Genomic DNA, 20,650 nt, shown 5'->3' with positions numbered 1-20,650 from the left:
CCACGACGAGCCACGGCGACGTCGTCGAGGTCTCCTTCTGCGTCGACAACCCACCGGCCATCTCGTGCGTGCACAGCCCCACCCTGACGGCGGCCGATTTCACCGCCGCGCCCTCCGTCGCCTGCTAGTCGGAGGACCTGCTCCTGCTGCTCATGCCGATGGCCTTCTCGGGGATGTTCTCCGGGAGGGTTGACAAGGAGTACTTCGTGTACAAGGCCGGATCCGGCACCGAGTCGCCGTCTCTTCGCCGGATCCCAACCCACGATCCACGATACAATCGCGGCGAGGACATTGGTATCATCCGGTGTGGTGACCATGGACAATTCTTCCTGGCTGCTCTCCTGTTCACCTCTTGCAATATTCGTGAGTTTACTCTCCACCTTTATTCCTCGGCATCGGATCAGTGGACTATGAAATCAGTGCCATTGGACCCTTCTTGCAATCTTGAAAGGGTTGATAGTAAGTATTACCCAGCCTTACCACACAAGACGATCCAGCTTGGAGGAAGCCTGCTAGGATGGGTAGATCTTTGGAAGGGCATTTTGATCTGCGACGTGCTTGCTGATCACCCTGTGGTACGTTTCATCCGTCTGCCAGAGCTCATGCCGGGTAATTATTGCCATGATTCTCCGCATATGATTCGAGATGTTCATTGTATGGGTGGAGTGATCAAGTTTATTGAGATGGAGCACTTTTTGATACCTACTGTTGAACCCACTCAAGAACCTACTCAAGGTAGAAGACGCCCTGGGGAAGAAGCAAACATACTCTATGACTGGGACTTAGAACCACCCTGCAAAGAAGATGCTCCTGATCCTGATATCTGGCTTAAAAGCTTTGTTGGTTGGAGGACAGTGATATGGGATAGGATGGTTTATGGGAATTGTTGGAATAAGGTTTGCAAGGCTAGTTATGATGAGATCATGGTTCCTGATCCAAGTCACTATGAGATGTTAAGTGAATTAGGAGATGGCAGTGCTGGAAACCTGGTATTGATGAATTTGAGTACTGATTCCCCCACATTAAGTATTGGTGGTGATAATGTGGTTCATATGAGTTCCATTGTCAAATTGGACCGTGGAAGATCAGTGATGATGGCTCTTAACCTTCAAAGGAAGACAGTGGAAGCGCTTGCACTATATGGTCCTGAAAGAAAGACCTGCCACCCATACAGACCTTGTACGCTGTCAAAGTATTTGAAGATAAGTCCAGGTAATTAATCATTAAGCTTTTAAAGGAAGGAGTACTGCTTGGTCCATCTGAGTGAATGAAAGTGGACTAGTATATCAAATAATCGAATCCTATTTTGAGAAGTGTTAAATTATCAAATCGCTCTTGTTTCCTACTAATTGTACTACTGTAATTGCAGGTTCTTTTCGTGATTGGAAAGTGAATGATCTTCCACGGGCCATTTCTAAACCTGTTCCGCAACCTATTAGCATGCGGCCCTGGCGCACTGATCTTGGTGGCAGCCGGCATCAACGACGGGCTGCACCTTACTAGCCGAGCAACTAGTAGTGTTGTGTAGAGCTTAGACTTGCTTGTCATGTGCTAATTACGGTTGTCATCTCTTACTCAAGGTAGAAGACGCCATGGGGAAGAAGCAAACATACTCTATGACTCGGACTTAGAACCACCCTGCAAAGACGCTAGCTGCTCCTAATCCGGGCCGTGATATAGGATAGGATGGTTTACGGATACTTTTGGAACAAGGCGTGTGTTATAAAACCAGCCCCGAAATCGACATCGGTAGCTAAACGCGGAAGAAAATGCCATAGGAGATCCAAAACGATGACGACATCGAGACACGATATTTTGTAACGTAGTTCAGCCGTAGCCTACATCTCCGGGGCATTGATTACGGGCGCTCCTCCCCGATCCAGCATATACAGCGTATCAGAGTTACAACGACTCACGGCCGGTCGATGCCGGCAGCCGCTCCCTCTCGCTATGCTAAGTCGCCATGCGGTTACAACAGGCACGCCCCTCTATTTATGAGAGAATCTAGGATAGAGTCCGACTCATACTCTAGTTTTAATACCTATTACAACTCCAAGTCCTAAACTGTAACCGACTACGTACACATATTCGACACAAACTCTAACAAACTCTACCTTGGCGAATATGCCACTCCAACCTGAATTTGTTACTTGCTCGAACCTCCGTGTACCAGGACTTGAGTTGGTTCTGCCACAGCTCATGCCGAGCCGCCCGACGAGCCTACGCCAGGCTTGCCGCCTTCAGGATCGTGCACAGCAACACCAGCATGCCCATCTTCCATGACTCCACCTGCAACAGCACTTCCTTGTAACTTGTACAAACATGAGCTTGTCCTCTCACCAGTCATAACAGTCTTGCCGTCCTTCATGATATTCATGGTCTTCCTATCAGAATCCACCTGATACAACCAACCTGTCTCATGTAGGCTCCCAAGAGAAATCAAACTCTTCCTTAGTCCTGGCACGTGTCTCACATCTGAAAGTAGCACCTCGTTTCCATCATACATCTTGAACTTGATATCGCCCACTCCAATAACACGATAACTCGTGTCATTGCCCAAGTAAACAACACCAAAATCACCAGATTTGTATGAAGAGAACCACTCCCACTTCGATGTCACGTGATAGGAACTAGCTGAGTCCAACATCCACGCTTCTCCAGACTTCTCATTAGACACTGTGAGAATCTCATGACTGCTGCTATCTGAATTATCACCACGAGCTGCTAAACTTGCAATGCCACCTTTCCTCTTCTTCAGTAACGGGCAATTCCTCCTTATATGTCCAAACTCATGACACTTATAGCATCGTGCCCCCTTCTCCTTGCTCTTCGACACCCCTGCTTCATGATCATGCTTTGCCTTGACCAGCAAACTCTCAGCTTGAGAAGCCTCCATTGCCTCGTTTTTCTTTGATCTTCTCAAGTCTCGTGCAAGCAACGACGAAATTATCTCCTCAGTTTTGACAGTATCCTTGCCGTGCGTCAAGGTAGTCACCACATGTTCAAACGATGGTGGAAGCGAGCACAGAAGAATTATGGCCTTGTCTTCATCATCAAGTTTCACATCTAACTTACTTAGATCCACAACCAACTGATTGAAGACGTCCACGTGCTTCCTAAGATCTGACTCCTCTTGCATCTGCAAACCATACAGCTGTTGTTTGAGATACAACTTACTCGTCAGCGACTTGGACATATACAGGCTTGCCAACTTGTCCCAAATTTCCTTCGGCGTTTTTTCATCCATGACCTGGTACATGACAAAATCCGAGAGACTCAAGCGTATTATTGCAGTTGCCTGTGCCTTCATTTCCACCCACTTGCCAACATCCATCTTTTCCGGCATCGTCTCCTCAAGAGCCTTGGATATCCCCTGTTGAGCCAACAGATCCTTCAGCCTCATCTGCCAAAGAACAAAATTCCCGATGCCATCGAACTTCACCACCTCAAATTTGGAAACAACTGTCACCGCCATCGACGATAATCAACTCAACAGCTGTTGCCCTATTAAATTGATCTGCCCTGATTAATTGACCCACCGACTAAACTTGCACAGTCACCAGCCGGACAAAACCAACCCCTTTTTCTTTTTTCTCCAGAAAAAAACCGGTCGGTTTTCTTTTCTAGTAAAAAAACCAGTCAAACGTGCGGTTAAAGGGAAACAGATCGAGCCGATCCCCTTTCCTCCTTCGGCCTTTCTCGCTCCTCCCAGAAACCGCACGTGCTGCCGCCCTATCCGATGCGCCGCCGCCTCGTTGCCAAAGCCGCCGCACACCGCTGCCTTGCGCCGCCGCACACCACCACCGCCTCCCGCCGCCGTCCAGTGCCTGCGCCGACCTGCGAGGAGCCGTCGCGCCGCCGGACCTTGGGGAGCCGCTGGCCCCGCAAGAGGCTGCCGCACCGCCTTGGAGCGCCGCCGCTGAAGACCTGCACCGGTTCCTCGCCGAGAACCGCTGCAGCCGCCGCCGCAAGCTCCTGCTCGAGCTCCGACGGACGCCGCCGAGTACCACGCCGCCACGCACCGCCTGCAAGGATGCGCCTCCAGCCGCCCGTGACCTCACCGCCCAAACCACCTCCGCCTCTGTGAAAATCGGGTACGAATCTCGCCCTCTGCTAGGTGATTTGTTTCGATTGCGTTGTTGCAATCCCGTGGTCCTCTGCTGCTTTTATTTGGGAAAAATCGAGTCCGATTCATGAACGAATCGTAGTCCTCATCCGATTCCCCTTCATGTTGAAACTTGGTATCCACTGCTTGTCTTCGATTGTGTCCGTGCCATGACTGAACCGGAGACGACTCCATGTCCGTGTCTTCCACACCACAAACCCTCAAGACCGAACCCTGCACGACCTAGCTAAAACCCTAGCCAGCTCCTTCTCGGCATCGCCCTGATCTCCGTCACCTGCTCGGCTTCGACGCAAGACGCGCACACCGCCGCGACCCTGACCTCCTGGGCTTCTTCGTATCTCTGACAACATCTAGCACCAATGCCAAGCACCACCGACGACTCCACCAACAACTGTTGTCATTGATCTACAGCCCATGTGGTTTACTTCTTGTCTGCTAGAGGGAAAAACAGGTTGAACCAAAACCTCTCCAGGATTGAACCGCTACTAGATGCTGCTCTATTCGCCCTAGGCTTTGTTCAGCCATATGCCACAAAATACGCCGCCTTTGAAGCAATTCCATCGTGCAAATACCTCGTCAACACCTCCAAAACAGCCTATAGGATCCACCCGCTCCGACTTCCGATTGAAACGCCATCAATCTAGTCGCGAGCCGAAGCCGACAAGTCACATGCCGTCTTCCCAGCCGCCGAACGACCCGAGCGTTACGTCTAGCCATCTCCCCGTCGAACGCAACTCATCGAAAGGCCCGGGCCACCCTGCCCAGAGTGTTCAAATCCACCGATCGAGAACGCCGATCGCCTCCAGCTTCAATCAACCCGAGCGTGTGGCCGCACGCCTCCCTGTCGAGAGTAGCTCACCGGAAAGTCCGAGCCACCCGCCCGAAGTGTCCGACCCATCGATTGGATCGCCAATCGCTTCCACCGCCATCAACCTGAGCACCACGTCTAGTCATCTCCCTGTTGAAAGCAGCCATCGACGGTTCCGGCCACCGCCAGAAGTGTTCGATCCACCGATCAAGACTCCGTTGATCGCCGCCGTGCTCCACCTTGCGCCAATGCCCCTCCCTGGGCATTACAGCAGGCTACGCAGTGTGGAGCACCTCCATCGCGCCTCTACCATGGACCTCCCGCAGGCTCTGATACCACTTGTTATAAAAACCAACCCCGAAATCGACATCGGTAGCTAAACGCGGAAGAAAACGCCATAGGAGATCCAAAACAATGACGACACCGAGACACGATATTTGGTAACGGAGTTCAGCCGTAGCCTACATCTCCGGGGCACTGATTACGGGCGCTCCTCCCCGATCCAGCATATACAGCGTATCAGAGTTACAACGACTCACGGCCGGTCGATGCCGGCAGCCGCTCCCTCTCGCTATGCTAAGTCGCCATGCGGTTGCAACAGGCATGCCCCTCTATTTATGAGTGAACCTAGGATAGAGTCCGACTCATACCTATTACAACTCCAAGTCCTAAACTGTAACCAACTACGTACACATTCGACACAAACTCTAACAGCGTGGCTAGTTTTGACGAAATCATGGTTCATGATCCAAGTCATTATGATTTGTTGAGTAAACTGGGTGATGGCGGTGCTGGAAACTTTTGCGCGTCCACGAAAAAAATGGCAGTGCTGGAAACTTGGTGTTGATGAATTTAAGTATTGCTTGCCCCACACTAAGTATTGCTGGTGACAATGTGGTTCACAACTTCACAGGAAGTCCACTGTTAGATTTGGACCATGAAAGATCAGGGATGATGACTCTTAACCTTCAAAAGAAGACATTAGAAGCACTTGCACAGTTGCATTGTATTGGATTGTGGAGTGATTTCATCGTTAATGGAACCTTTTATGGTTCATTGAAACAGGAAACTTGAATTCTAAATCTCCATACGATCAATTTCATGGATTAGAATGGTTTATTTAGGATCAAATTTACATGGAGTATAAGACTTGTATGGCGATGCCCGCCGAATAATGTGCGCTGTTCTGCCAACGACAAGGCTCTAGGATTCGTGCGGATAAAGCCCATTATGATTCGCGCGTGACAGATGGGCCAATATCGTGGCCTGTTGTCCATGGCCCATGGGCCTTGGCTGCGCGGCTCTCAGCCGAATTTCCACCAGCAAGGACAGCATATGCCATAGCTCTAATCTGAACCTTTTTATATCTCAATGTCTTCTTCCCTCCAACGTTTGATGTTTTTTTTTCTGTTGAACGAGTGCCTTGATTTTCTTCGGTACTACTTCCTCCGTTTCACAATGTAAATCATTCTAACATTTCTCACATTTATATTGATGCTAATGAATACATTCATATATATATATATATATATATATATATATATATATTCATTAACATCAATATAAATGTGAAAAATGCTAGAATGACTTTTATTGTGAAACAGAGGGAGTATAATATTGCCTTTTTTTTTTTGTTATAAACACCTCAAGTCTAGAATCGTTTACAGCCTTGATTCTTTTCATGAGCACCTCTCAGAAGTCAGAACCAAACACTAGACAATATTTAAAAAAAAACGTGAATAATAGACAGTGACTCTGTTTGGCGTACGCACAGACGACCATACCATTCCGTGGTCTTTGTCTGACGGAGGCAAGAGCATTGGATGCTCCCATCCGATGGCCTAACCCAAAGAAAAAGTTATATTTAAAATTTTTAAACTTAATTTTGAGATTTTTTTTTCAGCATAGTTTTTTTACATTAGTTTTTAAGTCAGTAAGAATACATATATAAAAGTTTTACCTATAAATATATTTTTATTTTCTAATAAATCGTTTTGACATATTAGAGAAAAAGCAGGCCATGAAGCGCTAACAAAACAAGCAGGGTAAACAAATCAAAACGATCGAGACCAATTTGACATCATTATTTTGAGAATGCAGAGCGCTGTCAGCCTGTCACCAGTTTCCTGCCAATTATCGGATCAAAAACGAATGATCTAGTGCTCCTCACCGTTCGTTGAGTCCCTGTCTGGGTGTCGCCGCTGTACCTGCATGGTCCCTTGCACTTGATGGCTCTGATGCCAGTGCAGAGTACACACAGATTTGAAGAGGTAATTGACATAGCAGCTCAAGGCATGCACGAAGCATGTCGCACGATGAAATTAACCATGTATGCTAATATGTTATCGCCCTCCAGATGTAGTTAGCTGAGACAGAGAAGGCACCACATAGATCATTTGGAGCAAGAGAGTACATGATTAATGGAACTACTGCAACAGAGAGTTTTATTTTCTGGAAACTACTGCAAAAGGGAGTTTTGAATTATCCCAACACTCCAACTGTCCAAGTTCCAACAGAATCAAAGCCAATTCTTTAATTGTATATACTCCGCGGTCGAGCTAATTGATCCATCGATCCATAGCCATTTTTCTGTGAAGCCAAGGAGCCCGCTATTAATAGCAACGGCAGGCCATCATCCTCTCTGCCCCTCGACACCCACACCCCTCTCGGCCTCTGCTCGTCGTGTGCACGCACAGTGCACCGCGTGTCCGCGCCATGAAGCAGCGGCATGCCACCGCCACCGCCTCGGCGCTCTTCGCGCTGCTCCCGCTGTCGCTGCTGCTCTTCCGGCTGCTCGTCCTCCTCGTGCGGCTCCGCCTCGCCGCCTTCCGCGACGCCGCGCTGTCCCTCCACTTCCTCGCCCGCCTCCGCATCCGCCCCGTCCACCTCCGCCTCCCGGGCACCGACGCCACCACGGTCCGCGTCTGGTGCCCCGCGGCGCCGTCCGCCAAGCCGCCGCTGCTCCTCCTCCACGGCTTCGGCGGTGACTCCAAGTGGACGTGGGCGCGCAACCTCCCGGCGCTGTCGCGCCACTTCCACGTCTACGCGCCCGACCTCCTCTTCTTCGGCGCGCACTCCCGATCCGCCTCGCCGCTCCGCACCGTCGCGTTCCAGGCCCGGTGCGCCGCCGAGGCCATGCGGCTCCTCGGCGTCGACCGCTACGACGTGGTCGGGATCAGCTACGGCGGGTTCGTGGCGTACCGGCTGGCCGCCGTGGAGGGCAGGGACCGGGTGCCGAGGGTGGTGGTGATGACCAGCGGCGTGGCGGCGACGCCGGGGGAGATGAGGGAGATGGCGGCGCGGGAGGAGAGGGCCGTCGAGGAGTCGCTGCTCCCGGAGACCGCCGACGGGCTGCGCCGCCTCGTCCGCCGGTCCATGCACCGCCCGCCGCCATGGATGCCCGACTTCGTGCTCGACGATTTCATCAAGGTCAGTGCCTTGCCTCTGTCCGATCGATGGCCCGTGTCGTCTTGTGTGTTTGCTTGGTTTTTTAGGCGCAGTTTTGTTTGCTACTCCCATGGATCGAGCAGATGCTGTGCTATGCGCGCTAGCTCAGCATGCACGTGCTTTGCTTCAGCTCAGCACATTCCAGCACCTACTACCACACTCGCTAATCCATCCAATAATGACTAGCCTGTGCAAGGCAAGAGTACATCTTGCCGTTTTCAAATAATTAACTGGCACGATTAACTTTCACTACTAAAGCCTTGTCTTAATTACAGGCCCCGTTCTTTTCTTTTTATTAATATGTGTATTTACCAAGGTTTTCATTAGCACGTTTTTTAGCTAGAAATTAGCGTCAGATAATTAGCACGTTTTTTTAAACTAGCAAACGCTATTTTCTTAAAATAACTTTTCATATAGAAGCTGCCTTTAAATATTAGCAAATAGAAGTTATTTTTATGTTTGTAATAATTAAAACTTACATGTGCTTCATTTTGCATGCACTAATTTTATCTTATATTTTAGTCTATCTCAAACATCAAGATAAGAAAATGAATAAAAATCATGTGGGACAAATTTAACTTCGTGATGTTGTATATAGTATCGTCATCGGGTTTTAAATATATAAGTTAACTTTTAGAAATGGTGTCCGATCATTTATCTTATTTAATAAAATTATACAAGTATTATTTACTCCCTCCGTCTCATAAAAAACTAATCTAGTACCATATATAACATAATTGTTATTGTAAGACTGTCACTAGAAAATTACAAAAATATCACTAAAACTATCATTCGGGTGGTATTCTTGCAAAATTGAAAAAACCGGTGGCAAATTTGCAGATGCCCCTACTATGAATGGGACATACATTTGTTTAGATTCGTAGTACTAGAATATGTCACATCCGATTCTAGATTCGTTTTTATGGGACAGAGGGAGTATGTTGCATTGATATGAAGATACTTAAAATCTGACTTGTATTTTTATATTTGTACTAAATCCATTTTAATAATCCGAAACAGGCAAACATCTTGTTTTTAAAAATCACCAGTGACGTATATTTAAAATTGGGGAGCAATTTAATTGTTCCTGCAAGATTCACATGCAACATTTCCACTTACTGATAGAATGGAACAAGCCTCTTAAGGAAAACCTCGTTAATTGGTACAAAAACAGTACGGGGAACTTGCACTCTTTGTACGGTGGCGTATATGCATGTGTTGTGCACGTGCCGGATTGTGATGCAGAACCCCCTAAGTTTCTTTCTCACGAAAAACATGTACATTGATCGGTTTTTGAGCAATCTTGCCGGTCGAGCGAGGTTAGTAGAGTTTATATACGAAACTCCAGCTTAGACTGGAGTGTTCGTTTAGATCGTACTGTATATACATATGCGTTTGACTTTTAAGTATAAGCCTAATTGAGATCTCCACGAGTTTGAATATAAAGTTAGGCCAAACATGGTAGCAGGAATTAAGCGAGAACAATTGATAACAGTGCCATATAAATTGCATGGTCAGGTGGACACATCCAAATTAAGCCAGAGTAGAACACGCTATCCTTTGCATGTGAGCAATTCCAGAATCAGATCGTACAGCACCATACGGCACCACCAGAGATTAATTTGGATTTGCATTTAGTAGCAAATTTGAAAAATACTAGAGTAAAATATAGATCGGCAATTCAGTACTCCTACACGTGTAGTGCTGGAGGAGAGTGGCACGGGCACGTAAAGGTAAAGTGCTCCGGTAGATCTGGACTGACGTGGCGGTGATGCCGTACGTTACGTCAAATCTCGTGGATTCTGTCATGGGCGCTGGGCCCTTACGTGGCCCACGTGTCGTCTTCAGGAATACTACTCGAAAAGGGACCACCTATACATTTGTCGACAAATTTTCTACTAAAAATTTGACAGATGTAATTATAGTATAATCGTAGTGTAATTACAATATAACTTGTATGTAATTACACTGTAACTTGCATGTAACTACAGTGTAACTTGTATGTAAGTTTCACGTAATTTTGAATCGTTAGATCTATTACAAGATTTGTTCTATGGAGGAAGAAAAAAATCACATCACACACATATATGAAAGAATTTGTTCCCACGACCTCTATTTTACTGAAATAACATGTTACCGAGAGATTCTTGAAAGTTACATACAAGTTACATTATAGTTACAGTGTAATTACATGCAAGTTACAGTGTAATTACACTACGATTGTACTGTAATTACATCTGACAAATATTAGGGGGAGAAATTTGATGACAAATATCTAGCAAAATCGACTCGAAAATTAGGCGAGGGCCAGCCCCAAAATAATGTTGCTGCTCCACTAGCTGCCACTTACTCGTATTTTGTTTTTTTTTGTTTTTTTTTTGGTGGATGTAACACCGATCAAGCACTCCAATTAAAGTATGGCCTCGAACTTTGGCGTGTGATTCGAGCTGGTCTAGGACGGTGAAAGCGTAACCTTTTCTTATTGCAAGCTTGCAACACGACAGCACCAATCTGCACTACACGAACTTGTAGCACAAGATCTCACATTTCTCGTAACTTTCTTTGATTTTTCAATGGAGGGAAAAAGCTTTGCCTCATTTTAACTTTGCAAAACAGAACAAACAAAACCCCATGTATGGACACCATTGACGTGGATCCGACCAAGTCAAAGGGTATAAGATGAAGACGCCATGCCGTGCGCCGCCGTGCGTAATAACGTCGGGGGTGGGGGAAGCGAAGAACGACCAGCTCTCGACCGCGCGCGTACGCCAGCTGGTGCACGCACTGAATGTATACAACGGCAAAGTACAGTAGCACATAGTAACTCCAAGAGCAGAGCATATGCAGGGGACATATCAGCAACTAGCACGGACGATAGAATGTCCCTCGGTATGGAGGGATACGATCTTCGCGATGAACTCGATCCTACATGGGATACGCCGCTTGGATCGAGCAATGAATTGCATGTGCACCCACCTCTATCAGCCGTGTGCCCCTTTCCGAGTTGGTCGCCAATCAGCAGATCAATGCGTACTCTACTCCTTTTTGTTGTTTGGGAGATTTGGAAGGAGAGAAATCAGCGTATCTTCAAATATAAAGAGTGGTTCCTAGGCTGTTGGCTAAAATGAAGGAAGAAGCACGAACTTGGGTTCTCGCTGAAGCAAAAAAAAATAGCGAGTTTCTTTCTCCACACGTATAGTCTGTATAGTTTTTTTTTTCTTTCTTTCTTTAGAGGTTGTATTTTTCTACCGCTATATTTAATAAAATAGTACAATCTCGTACTGATTGCATTAAAAAAAGTATAGGGGACTCACGTGTGCTTCCCTCCCTTAACGATGAGCATTTGATCAGGAGTTCAGGACATATGCAGTTCGAACTGGACTCGATTCTAAACGGGGAGATATATGGCATTTCAGTATGTCAGAATGTAATTTTGTACTGACTCTGTTTTTTTTTTTTTTGCACAGTTGATGTGCGTGGTTCAGAGGAAGGAGAGGGCCGAGCTGCTACACGAGCTTCTCAAGAACGGAGCTGGCATCGATCCCCTCCCCGTTCTCACTCAGGTATGCCACATCCACATTTCCAGTGTATGGGCTGTGTATACATACATACGCCAATATGGTTATAGAGGCCGGATAATTTTTTTTTCAAAAAATAGCATACATATATCATGTTTTTAAAAACGAGATTTAGAGAAAGAAACGTCCCACCACATTGAAAATTGAACACAGGATTTTAGGGTTAAAATCACACCCATCTTATCACTGTACTTTAAGTGCATCTCATATGCCATGCTTTCACAGCACTCAACAAAAGAAAATAAATACTCTAATGCAAATGATCTGATTGCCGGGCCAAAAAAAAAAAGGTGATCTGATCGATCGATATCCCATGATCGTTTGTCTAGTCATCAATCTCAAACGGAGTCCACACAGAAAGCGTCATCATCCCGTACTGTTGCTGTAATGCTGTTCATTACTTCATTCTGTCATATGCGTGTCTACACTGTACTTTCTCTCTCTTCTTCTGTACTGTTGCCCGATCGATATCTTCCCTTGGACCCTTTATTTAATTTTATTGTTTGTAAGCAACTAAGGGAGCTTTCGGCAGGAGGAGATTGTGAGTGAGTTTGTCTCGTTTCCCGCGCTCACGTTTCCCGAACTACTAAACGGTGTGTTTTTTGCAAAAAGTTTCTATACGAAAGTTGCTTTAAAAAATCATATTAATCCATTTTTAAAATTTAAAATAATTAATACTCAACTAATCATGCTCTAATAGCTCACCTCGTTTTGCGTATCTTCTCAATCTTCTCAATCTCCTCCCACTCAAACTCAGCCTAAATAAGTTTTGGTGTGCACCACAGAAAACGTTGATTCTGTGGGGTGACAAGGACCAGGTGTTCCCGTTGGATCTCGGCCACAGACTGCAAAGGTAAAATTGGACATCAAGTACCTAATTTCACCACTTCGGTATACCGCATTAATGCAGAATTGATGGACGCTTGATTGCAAAAAAAAGCAGTGATCACTGTGCCTTCGCATGGCTGTGGCTGCAGGCATCTGGGAGACGTGTCACGGCTAGAGATCATCAAGGACGCAGGGCACGCGTTGCAGTTGGAGGGAGCCGACCAAGTGAACCGCTTCATCAAGTCTTTCCTCCTGGACTCGTGAAATGGGCCGGAAGTTGGGAGTGGCCCAGTACTAGAGCCCTGCTAAGAAGTACTAGAAGCAGGAGCTCTCGGAAAGGCCCAAACCAATCCAACTGTAACCCGGATTTGCCCTCTATCCTCAGATGCCGATAGTGTAATGACCCTATTTGGGATGTAAAAAATATATACCGTGAACTATTGATTAATTGTCAAATATGAAATCTCCCAATAAAAAAATGTGATGCTCACGGACTCTGTTTTTTCCTCTTGACTATGGAACTGCAGGCAGATGGCAGTACCACTAAAGTGGCTAATTTATTGTTGTGATCATTCTGAGATCGTCAGATGCATATGTTCTTGACAGGTCGATAAAGTAATTAATCTGTTGCTGCTTGCTACTGCCCACTTGGTATTATTTAGCACAGTGCAGCTCAGATGGCAATCTCATGCTGTCCTTCACTTGACGACTATCTTTCTCCTTTTGTTGAGAAGGCCAGTGCGGCAATCTCTTCCCTTGGCCGCTACTCTCTCACCTCCACTAGCGGAGTACTAGTACAATGCACCACTGGCGATATACACGTGTCAGCATCATGGAGCCCGCCCTCACCAAACGGACGGCTCTCCTTAACCCCGTCAATAACATCGCCTCCCATTCAAAGAAGCCCACCACCAACTAACGAACCGGAATTTTCCTTTCCTTAACTCGCGATTAAGTTTGGTACACGCCCAACCACCAGTGTTAAGTGTGAGCCTTACGTTTTTTCCTCGACCAGACGTTATCACACGAGGCGCGCTGCTGCTGCGTGAGCGAGACTGCGAGAGCTCAGTGGAGGGAGAAGACCATCACCACCATGGGCGCCAGCCTGAGCCTCGTGCCGCTCCTCGACTACTTCGCGCGCCGGGAGTTCGCCGCCGCCGGCCTCAGCCCCGGCGCCGTCACGCTGCCGTACCCGGGCGACGGCGGCGAGGCGACCTGCACCGTCCACTACTGGGCCTCCACGGGGGAGCCGCTGCTGCCGCCGCTGCTGCTCGTGCATGGGTTCGGCCCACGGGCCACCTGGCAGTGGCGCTGCCAGGTGGGCCCACTGTCCCGGCATTTCCACCTCATCGTGCCCGACCTCATCGGCTTCGGCGGCAGCTCGTTCGGCGGCGACTCCGCCGCCTCGCCGCCGTCGGAGGCTACGCAGGCGGCGGCGCTGGCGGCGCTGCTGGACGCGCTGCCGGGGATGAAGGGGAGGCGGGTGGCGGTGGCGGGGACCAGCTACGGCGGGTTCGTGGCGTACTGGCTGGCGCGCACGGCGGGGGCCGGGAGGGTTGGCCCCGTGGTGATCGCGAGCTCCGACCTGCTCAAGACGGCGGCGGACGACCGGGGGTTCCTGAAGAGGGCCGGCGACGGGTGGAGCGGCGTGGAGGAGGTGCTCCTGCCGGCCGAGCCCGCCGCGATGCGGAAGCTGCTGGAGATGGCCTCGTGCCGGCCGCCGCCGCCGGTGCTGATGCCGGACTTCATCCTCCGCGACTTCATCCAGGTCAAAACTGAAACCACTCCCACTACTTCTCGCGCTGACAATTCAAAAACTAGGCCGTCTCGAATCGCTCGTACGTAGCATAAAGTTGGATTTCTTTTAAAAAAAAAGTATAAGAAGGGCATCATGTTCCTGTTCGATCCGTGGAACTGCTGCTCGCATTTTTATATACGCTCTGAACTGTGAAGACTGACAGTGGAGAGCAAACATGTTTTTTTTTTAATTTAATTAAACGCCGGATGAACAAGAACGCATAACATTACACGCACAAAATCACACTCGTCCAACACATATTCAAAGAGACATAAACCAACAATATATCTATAATCTTACTAAAATCATGTTGAAAACAACCATGTAAATTACTCCTACCATTTAGAGCAGGTACAATAGCAGGCTATAAGCCAGCTATAATAATATTTTAAAGAGATAAAGTAAGAGAGAGAAGAACAGTGGGCTACAAATCTGTAGCCAGCTGCAGCACGGACTCCAAGACGTAATGTGTGTATGACAGGTGGGACCAGGTATTAATAGTATAGTAAGCAACTATTGTATGAATTGGCTATTACATTAGTTATAAATGATATGGAGCTAGTAGTGGGCTATACTATTAAACTTGCTCTTAGAGCAGGTACAATAGCAGGCTATAAGCCAGCTATAACCATATATCGAGAAGAAAAGTGAAGAGAGAGAAGAAAGCGGGCTACAGATTTGTAGCCGGCTGCAACACAGACTCCAAAATGTTATGTGTGTATGAGAGATGGGACCAGATATTAATGGTGTAGTATATTTTTATATTTAACTATTGTATGAATGATCTATTAGATTGGCTATAGATGTTTTGGAGCTAATAGTTGGCTATACTATTGACCTTGCTCTTAGTAGTACTCCCTCCGTCCCAAAATATAATAACTTTTACACCAACATTCTCTTCTTAACCAATCACAACCCTCCACCATTTACTTTTCCCACCTACCTCCACTACTCATCCAATCACAACCCTCCACCACTTACTTCTATCTACTTTCTTAATATAACCACGCTCAACTCTAAAACTTATTATATTATGAGATGGAGGGAGTACCAAATAAGCATAGTAGAAGATTATATATCCTGTCATTTCCATCTGACGGTTGAAATGCATGAATCAAAATATGCAACTGTTGATCGAAATACGCAGTTGCTTTTTTTTTCTGTTCTCAGTAGTAAGCCAAAAATGTAATTTCCAGTTGTTTTCTCTCTTTTTCGGTTAATTTCTGTCCTCGGGAATGTAACAAGGTGCCGCATGAATTGGCAGCCATGGGATGCAATCTCCAAAACATTTCCAGCTGGGCCGATATTCCGCCTGGGCCTGGAACGTCTGGTGACCAGCGATTTGGCTGGATCGTCACAGTAATATATTCGGTTCTCGTAAAAAAAATGTTGGTTTTGAACTTGCACTGGCATCTAAACAAATGACGACAACTCACAGCTAAGTAATGAATCTAGCATCCATTTGCAAGAGGCAAAGCCATGCACACTGCAATAATACCCAACTACTTTTAGCGGGTGCTACAGTTTACACAGCTCATGTTTGTTGAGATTGGTAGTATATCATTCAGAACTTCAGATTACTCACAGAAGTAGCCAAACGCCACTGTCCTCTGAAATAGATGGTTTTGTTATCTTCTACTATATCAGAAACTTTTCACGGAGAACAGAGAGCAACTTATTCAACTCTTCAAGGGGATCACAGTTGGCACAGACAAGTTCCCAGTAACTCCAATATCTCAGGTAAGTGACAGACTTATTACAGTATTTCAACCAGTGAATTCACTGACACTTACCGTAGCTGAAACCTTTCATGTTTCATTGGCATTGTAGGAAGTGTTGATTGTCTGGGGAGAGCAAGATCAGTTGTTCCCGGTTGAGAAGGCTTATGCAGTTCAGAGGTAATGGATAGTAACATACTAGTACGAAGCTTCCATTTCAGTATTTAACTGAACACGGATTGACGTTTCCTGCACAAAATTCGCTCTGTCCAGTTCTTTGGATGGGAAAGCTAGAGTGGAAATCATAAGCAAAACAGGCCATGCTCCACAGCTGGAGGATCCAACCCGGTTCAACAAGATCCTGCTAGACTTCTTGCTGGCTACTCACAAGCCTGATCCTTCGTCAAATGGCGCATCGCAATAAGTCGGATGCCCACTCGAATATTTGATTGATTGAAATAAGATGGTTAGCCACCTTCGTCCATTCATAGCTAAAATTTGTACTACGAATTATTTGAGAACGCACATTGAGAAATAATTAAAGAAAATGGGTGGATTGTTGATTTGTTTTCTTAGCCATCTAAAGCATTGAATGGAGTCAATGGAGAGTCAGGGCAAATGTTGGTTAGCTTACCATAATATCAGTAAGCTAAATTCTGTGAAGTTTTGGTAATGTTGGTGCATCTCGTTTGTATCTGTTGCTGAATTAAATCAAAACTTTGAAAGAGTAGGTAGGATTATTGTTTGATGTGAAGATTTTAAATATCAACATGCTTACCAAAAATCCTATCTTCAAATAGATTGGCACCCTCAAGATTCTAATAGCAAACCAAACAATGACTAAATTTATCACATCACCAAAAGTTCTGGTGAACATCAATCAAATAAGCATATATAGGGGAACCCTCGAGGGAATATCCCTCGTTTACTTAAAAAAATCAAAAAAAAAATCCAAATAGTTATGAAAAAATCTAGAAAAATTTAACAATACTTATACAACACTCTATTCAACTCCACAAAATCTTAGATCAAAACTCAACTCACACAACGAGATTAAAAAAACAAATTTAACATATGAATAGTACCATATATTGTTCACATTTGAATATGTCTTTTTAGTTTCTTGGTGTGTAGATCGAATTTGAACTTAATTTTTTATGAACCAATAGATATAACTATACTCTACATTTAATTTTTATAGGCTTTTTTTATAATTATTTGTATCAAATTTAGAAGAAAAATATACGAGGGGACGTCCCACCCAGGATTAAAATCCACTCCCTATGTATACAGCCCTCTATAGAAGCAGCTATAGAGCTGGTTAGGGTGGTATACGTCATTACATTTACACCCCACCGCTCTTCCTTCTCCTCTGTATGCATCTCACCGTGGCGGCGTTGCGTATCAGCGTATGCCAAGCTAGTACTACCTGCTACTATCCAATTTCTCTACTAGAGCCCCGTCTCGATCACTTGATCACGTCCACGTAAGTCACCATGGGCTTCGGCGTCATCCCGCTGATGGAGTACATCGCCCGCCGCGCCTTCCTCGCCGCCGGCCTCCGCCCCAGCACCGTCACGCTCCCCTCCACCTCCGGCGACGGTGAGGCCCGGACCATCCACTACTGGGCGCCGCCGGGGGAGCCGCGCCTCCCGCCGCTCCTCCTCATCCACGGCTTTGGCCCCATGGCGACGTGGCAGTGGCGGCGCCAGGTGGGCCCCTTCTCCCGCCGCTTCCACATCATCGTCCCGGACCTCCTCTGCTTCGGCGCCTCCTCCTCCTCCTCCTCCCCGCCGCCGTCCGAGTCGGCGCAGGCCGCCGCGCTGCTCGACGCGCTCCCGGCGCTCGTGGGGACGGCGGCGCGCGTCGCCGTGGCCGGCACCAGCTACGGCGGGTTCGTGGCCTACGCCATGGCGCGCAAGGCGGGGCCCGAGAGGGTCGGCCCCGTGGCGATATCCAACTCCGATTTGCTCAAGACGGCGGAGGACGACGGCGCGTTCCTCGAGCGCGCCGGCAGCGGGTGGACGCACCCGGCCGACGTGCTCATGCCGCTGGACGCGCGCGGAGCTCGCCGGCTCATGGAGCTGACCTTCTACCGGAAGCAGGCCGGCGCCATGCTACCGGACTTCGTGATCCGAGACATCATGAAGGTGACGAAGGATCCATATAAATCACTCAAAATTCCAGCGAATTCCTCGTGTTCTCATGTTTATATTTTGAACATTGTGCAGAGCACAAGTTTCTTTCATAGCTTGGGTGCACTGTTATGCTAGCAAACACACTAATGTTGCATTTCAGCAATTTGCAGAAACTTTTTTCGGACAAGAGGGAAGAGAAGATCGAGCTTATGAATGCTACAACTGTGGGCACGGATGCATTCCAGCTTACACCATTGGCTCAGGATGTATTGCTTATCTGGGGAGACCATGATCAGATATTCCCCTTGGATAAGGCATTTGCTGTCAAGAGGTAAAATAATTCACAGCAATACAAAATTTGCAACTGCAGATTAACCTTTTTCCTTGTGCTTATGACGGTTGCAGCTGCTTGGGAGATCATGTTAGATTGGAGATCATCAAGAAGACAGGCCACGTGCCTCAAATGGAGGACCCGGATCGGTTCAACAAGATCGTGTTGGACTTCTTGCTTGGATCTCAAGGTTCCCCTTCAAACGAGCATTAGATACATATGGTCGACTGGTTTGATTCAGCTTTGCAGAAAACCCATGACCCTTAAAAATACAAGAAAAGAATTTTGGGGGGGAGGGGCACGCTTGAAGTGTGATGTACGATGTTAATAGCCTAATAACAACTCCAAAATCAAATTCACTGGATGCATACAGAATAAAAATGCTTCGTGTACTGCTGTGATGTAGTATAAACAGTGAGCATGCGATTCATCAACAAAGTAACAAACTCATCCAAAAGACTGGAACATGTCAAACTAGTCAAGCAGGTTGTTCCTCTGCATACATGCAGAAAACACGAAGCCTCAATGGGATGGATTCTACAGCGTACAAGCAAAAATCTTCTGAAGCAACACAACCAAAACAATTCCGCCTGCTTAATTGATGATCGTTCGCGTCTGAACATGCCCAGACTCTTAGTCTGATGGCCACCATGTCAGTGAGACAGCGATTCCATCTGTCCAAACTGGTTCAAACGAAGTCCCACCTAGATAGAGCATCACATTTCCTCCTCTCCTTCCTGCGATTTTACCGGGCGGATTCTCCGCATCCATTTCCTCCGGTTTGCGGTGAGCACGGAGCTTGACGAGGTTGCGCCGCGAGACGTCGGCGGTGCTGGGTCCGGGAGCTCGGCCGGGAGCGCGGCGGCGGTGCTGGACAAGGCGTTGAGGACCAGGAACGCGAGGATGGGCGACAGGTCGAGCGTTCCCCCCAGCGGCGGGATGATTCCCCGGAAAATGTTCAGATACGGATCACATATCGTGCTGCACAAAGTCAGATGTGTCAATGCACTTTTTTTTTTGCACTATTTTGATTGCAGTTACAAAATAAGAAAGTACCTTCGATATGAATTCAGAATTATCATTTTTATTGGATTGAATGATTTGTCTAAGCTTAAAATTAGACTACGAAAATATGCACTATATGTCTATATTATGAACGGAGGGAGAATGTTTTTGAGTTTCTTTTCTGAATTAGACCAGGCTAATTGTTGGCTCCATAAACACTGTCACTAAAGTGCTACGTTGCGCCGTGTGCGTAGCTACTGTATACATACATACGAGTACTATGTACCTGAGGGGCGCGACGATGGCGGGCGGCGTGTTGGGGAACCAGGTGAGCACGAGCCTGACGACGAGGACGGTGTTGTACAGGCTGAGGAAGTTGTTGATGCCGCTGGACACCACCACACCGGCCACGGAGTCACCCAGCACCGCCGCGAAGCAGTGCTCGCCGGACAGCGGGCACTCGCCCGTCGTCCGCCGCCGGCGCATCGTCGCCATCGCCCGCCTCCTGCTCTGCTCATTCCACCAACAACCGCGCGTCGTGAGCAACCCTCGCACATACACGTCTGTTCGTGTGATCGAGCTCAAGGAGGCCGCGGGCGTCGACCTACCTGGGAGAAGGCGGCGAGGTGGGAGTGGAAGGCGAAGAGCGGCTTCAGGAGCGGGTGCGCGGCCGCGGCGGCAGCGAGCTCTTCGAGGCGGGCGGCGAGGGGCGCGAGGTCCGGGGCGGGGAGCGCGCGCGGCCGGTGGACGCCCGGGAAGGGGAGGTGGCGCATGGCGAGGAGGAGAGGCGGCGTCGAGGGGTGGTGACGCGGCGGGTCGGCGTTCCGGGAGGCCATTGGGGACTGTGTGCGAGCGAGCACGCCGGAGAGAGGT

The 20,650-nt window shown here is 47.7% G+C and overlaps 4 protein-coding genes across 5 annotated transcripts; 3 read left to right on the top strand and 1 right to left on the bottom strand.

The window, feature by feature from the left end:
• Window positions 1-3,691: 3,691 nt before the first annotated feature.
• On the top strand, window positions 3,692-13,277 carry LOC4331818 (uncharacterized). The gene is made up of 6 exons (XM_015777175.3): window positions 3,692-4,094; window positions 7,035-7,204; window positions 7,291-8,363; window positions 11,849-11,944; window positions 12,745-12,812; window positions 12,937-13,277. The coding sequence occupies exons 3-6, from the start codon at window positions 7,650-7,652 to the stop codon at window positions 13,049-13,051; spliced, it is 993 nt and encodes a 330-aa protein (XP_015632661.1). The 5' UTR covers window positions 3,692-4,094; window positions 7,035-7,204; window positions 7,291-7,649; the 3' UTR covers window positions 13,052-13,277.
• Window positions 13,278-13,800: 523 nt separating this feature from the next.
• Window positions 13,801-16,868, top strand: LOC4331817 (uncharacterized). Of its 2 annotated transcripts, XR_003241423.2 has the most exons (5): window positions 13,801-14,555; window positions 15,850-15,944; window positions 16,233-16,325; window positions 16,416-16,483; window positions 16,577-16,868. XR_003241423.2 is itself a non-coding variant. In XM_015773351.3 (4 exons), exons 1-4 carry the CDS (start codon window positions 13,881-13,883, stop codon window positions 16,725-16,727), a joined length of 987 nt encoding a protein of 328 aa, XP_015628837.1. In that variant the 5' UTR covers window positions 13,801-13,880; the 3' UTR covers window positions 16,728-16,868. The 2 variants fall into 2 exon arrangements, 1 of the variants encoding a protein (XP_015628837.1); XM_015773351.3 differs by lacking the exon at window positions 15,850-15,944.
• Window positions 16,869-17,644: 776 nt separating this feature from the next.
• On the top strand, window positions 17,645-19,304 carry LOC4331816 (uncharacterized). The gene is made up of 3 exons (XM_015773449.3): window positions 17,645-18,453; window positions 18,612-18,772; window positions 18,847-19,304. The coding sequence occupies exons 1-3, from the start codon at window positions 17,800-17,802 to the stop codon at window positions 18,983-18,985; spliced, it is 954 nt and encodes a 317-aa protein (XP_015628935.1). The 5' UTR covers window positions 17,645-17,799; the 3' UTR covers window positions 18,986-19,304.
• LOC4331815 (ylmG homolog protein 2, chloroplastic) lies at window positions 19,176-20,650 on the bottom strand. Its single transcript, XM_015773451.3, has 3 exons — window positions 20,386-20,650; window positions 20,064-20,287; window positions 19,176-19,753 (listed from the first exon to the last, which is right to left on the bottom strand). The coding sequence occupies exons 1-3, from the start codon at window positions 20,611-20,613 to the stop codon at window positions 19,489-19,491; spliced, it is 717 nt and encodes a 238-aa protein (XP_015628937.1). The 5' UTR covers window positions 20,614-20,650; the 3' UTR covers window positions 19,176-19,488.

Source organism: Oryza sativa, chromosome 3 (genome assembly GCF_034140825.1).
Source record: "Oryza sativa Japonica Group chromosome 3, ASM3414082v1".
Lineage (NCBI taxonomy): Eukaryota > Viridiplantae > Streptophyta > Magnoliopsida > Poales > Poaceae > Oryza > Oryza sativa.
Note: the sequence above shows the minus strand (reverse complement) of the source record. Positions and strands in the feature narration are given on the sequence as shown.

Bases quoted from the DNA above. Each gene is read 5' to 3' on its own strand.
- LOC4331818 (XM_015777175.3), top strand. From the start codon at position 7,650: ATGAAGCAGCGGCATGCCACCGCCACCGCCTCGGCGCTCTTCGCGCTG. The intron at 8,364-11,848 runs GTCAGTGCCTTG...TTTTTTGCACAG, and splicing joins TGCTCGACGATTTCATCAAG to TTGATGTGCGTGGTTCAGAG. The intron at 12,813-12,936 runs GTAAAATTGGAC...CTGTGGCTGCAG, and splicing joins CTCGGCCACAGACTGCAAAG to GCATCTGGGAGACGTGTCAC.
- LOC4331817 (XM_015773351.3), top strand. From the start codon at position 13,881: ATGGGCGCCAGCCTGAGCCTCGTGCCGCTCCTCGACTACTTCGCGCGC. The intron at 16,326-16,415 runs GTAAGTGACAGA...TTGGCATTGTAG, and splicing joins CAGTAACTCCAATATCTCAG to GAAGTGTTGATTGTCTGGGG. The intron at 16,484-16,576 runs GTAATGGATAGT...CGCTCTGTCCAG, and splicing joins AAGGCTTATGCAGTTCAGAG to TTCTTTGGATGGGAAAGCTA.
- LOC4331816 (XM_015773449.3), top strand. From the start codon at position 17,800: ATGGGCTTCGGCGTCATCCCGCTGATGGAGTACATCGCCCGCCGCGCC. The intron at 18,454-18,611 runs GTGACGAAGGAT...AGCAATTTGCAG, and splicing joins TGATCCGAGACATCATGAAG to AAACTTTTTTCGGACAAGAG. The intron at 18,773-18,846 runs GTAAAATAATTC...TGACGGTTGCAG, and splicing joins AAGGCATTTGCTGTCAAGAG to CTGCTTGGGAGATCATGTTA.
- LOC4331815 (XM_015773451.3), bottom strand. From the start codon at position 20,613: ATGGCCTCCCGGAACGCCGACCCGCCGCGTCACCACCCCTCGACGCCG. The intron at 20,288-20,385 runs GTAGGTCGACGC...TGGAATGAGCAG, and splicing joins ACCTCGCCGCCTTCTCCCAG to AGCAGGAGGCGGGCGATGGC. The intron at 19,754-20,063 runs GTACATAGTACT...GACTTTGTGCAG, and splicing joins GCCATCGTCGCGCCCCTCAG to CACGATATGTGATCCGTATC.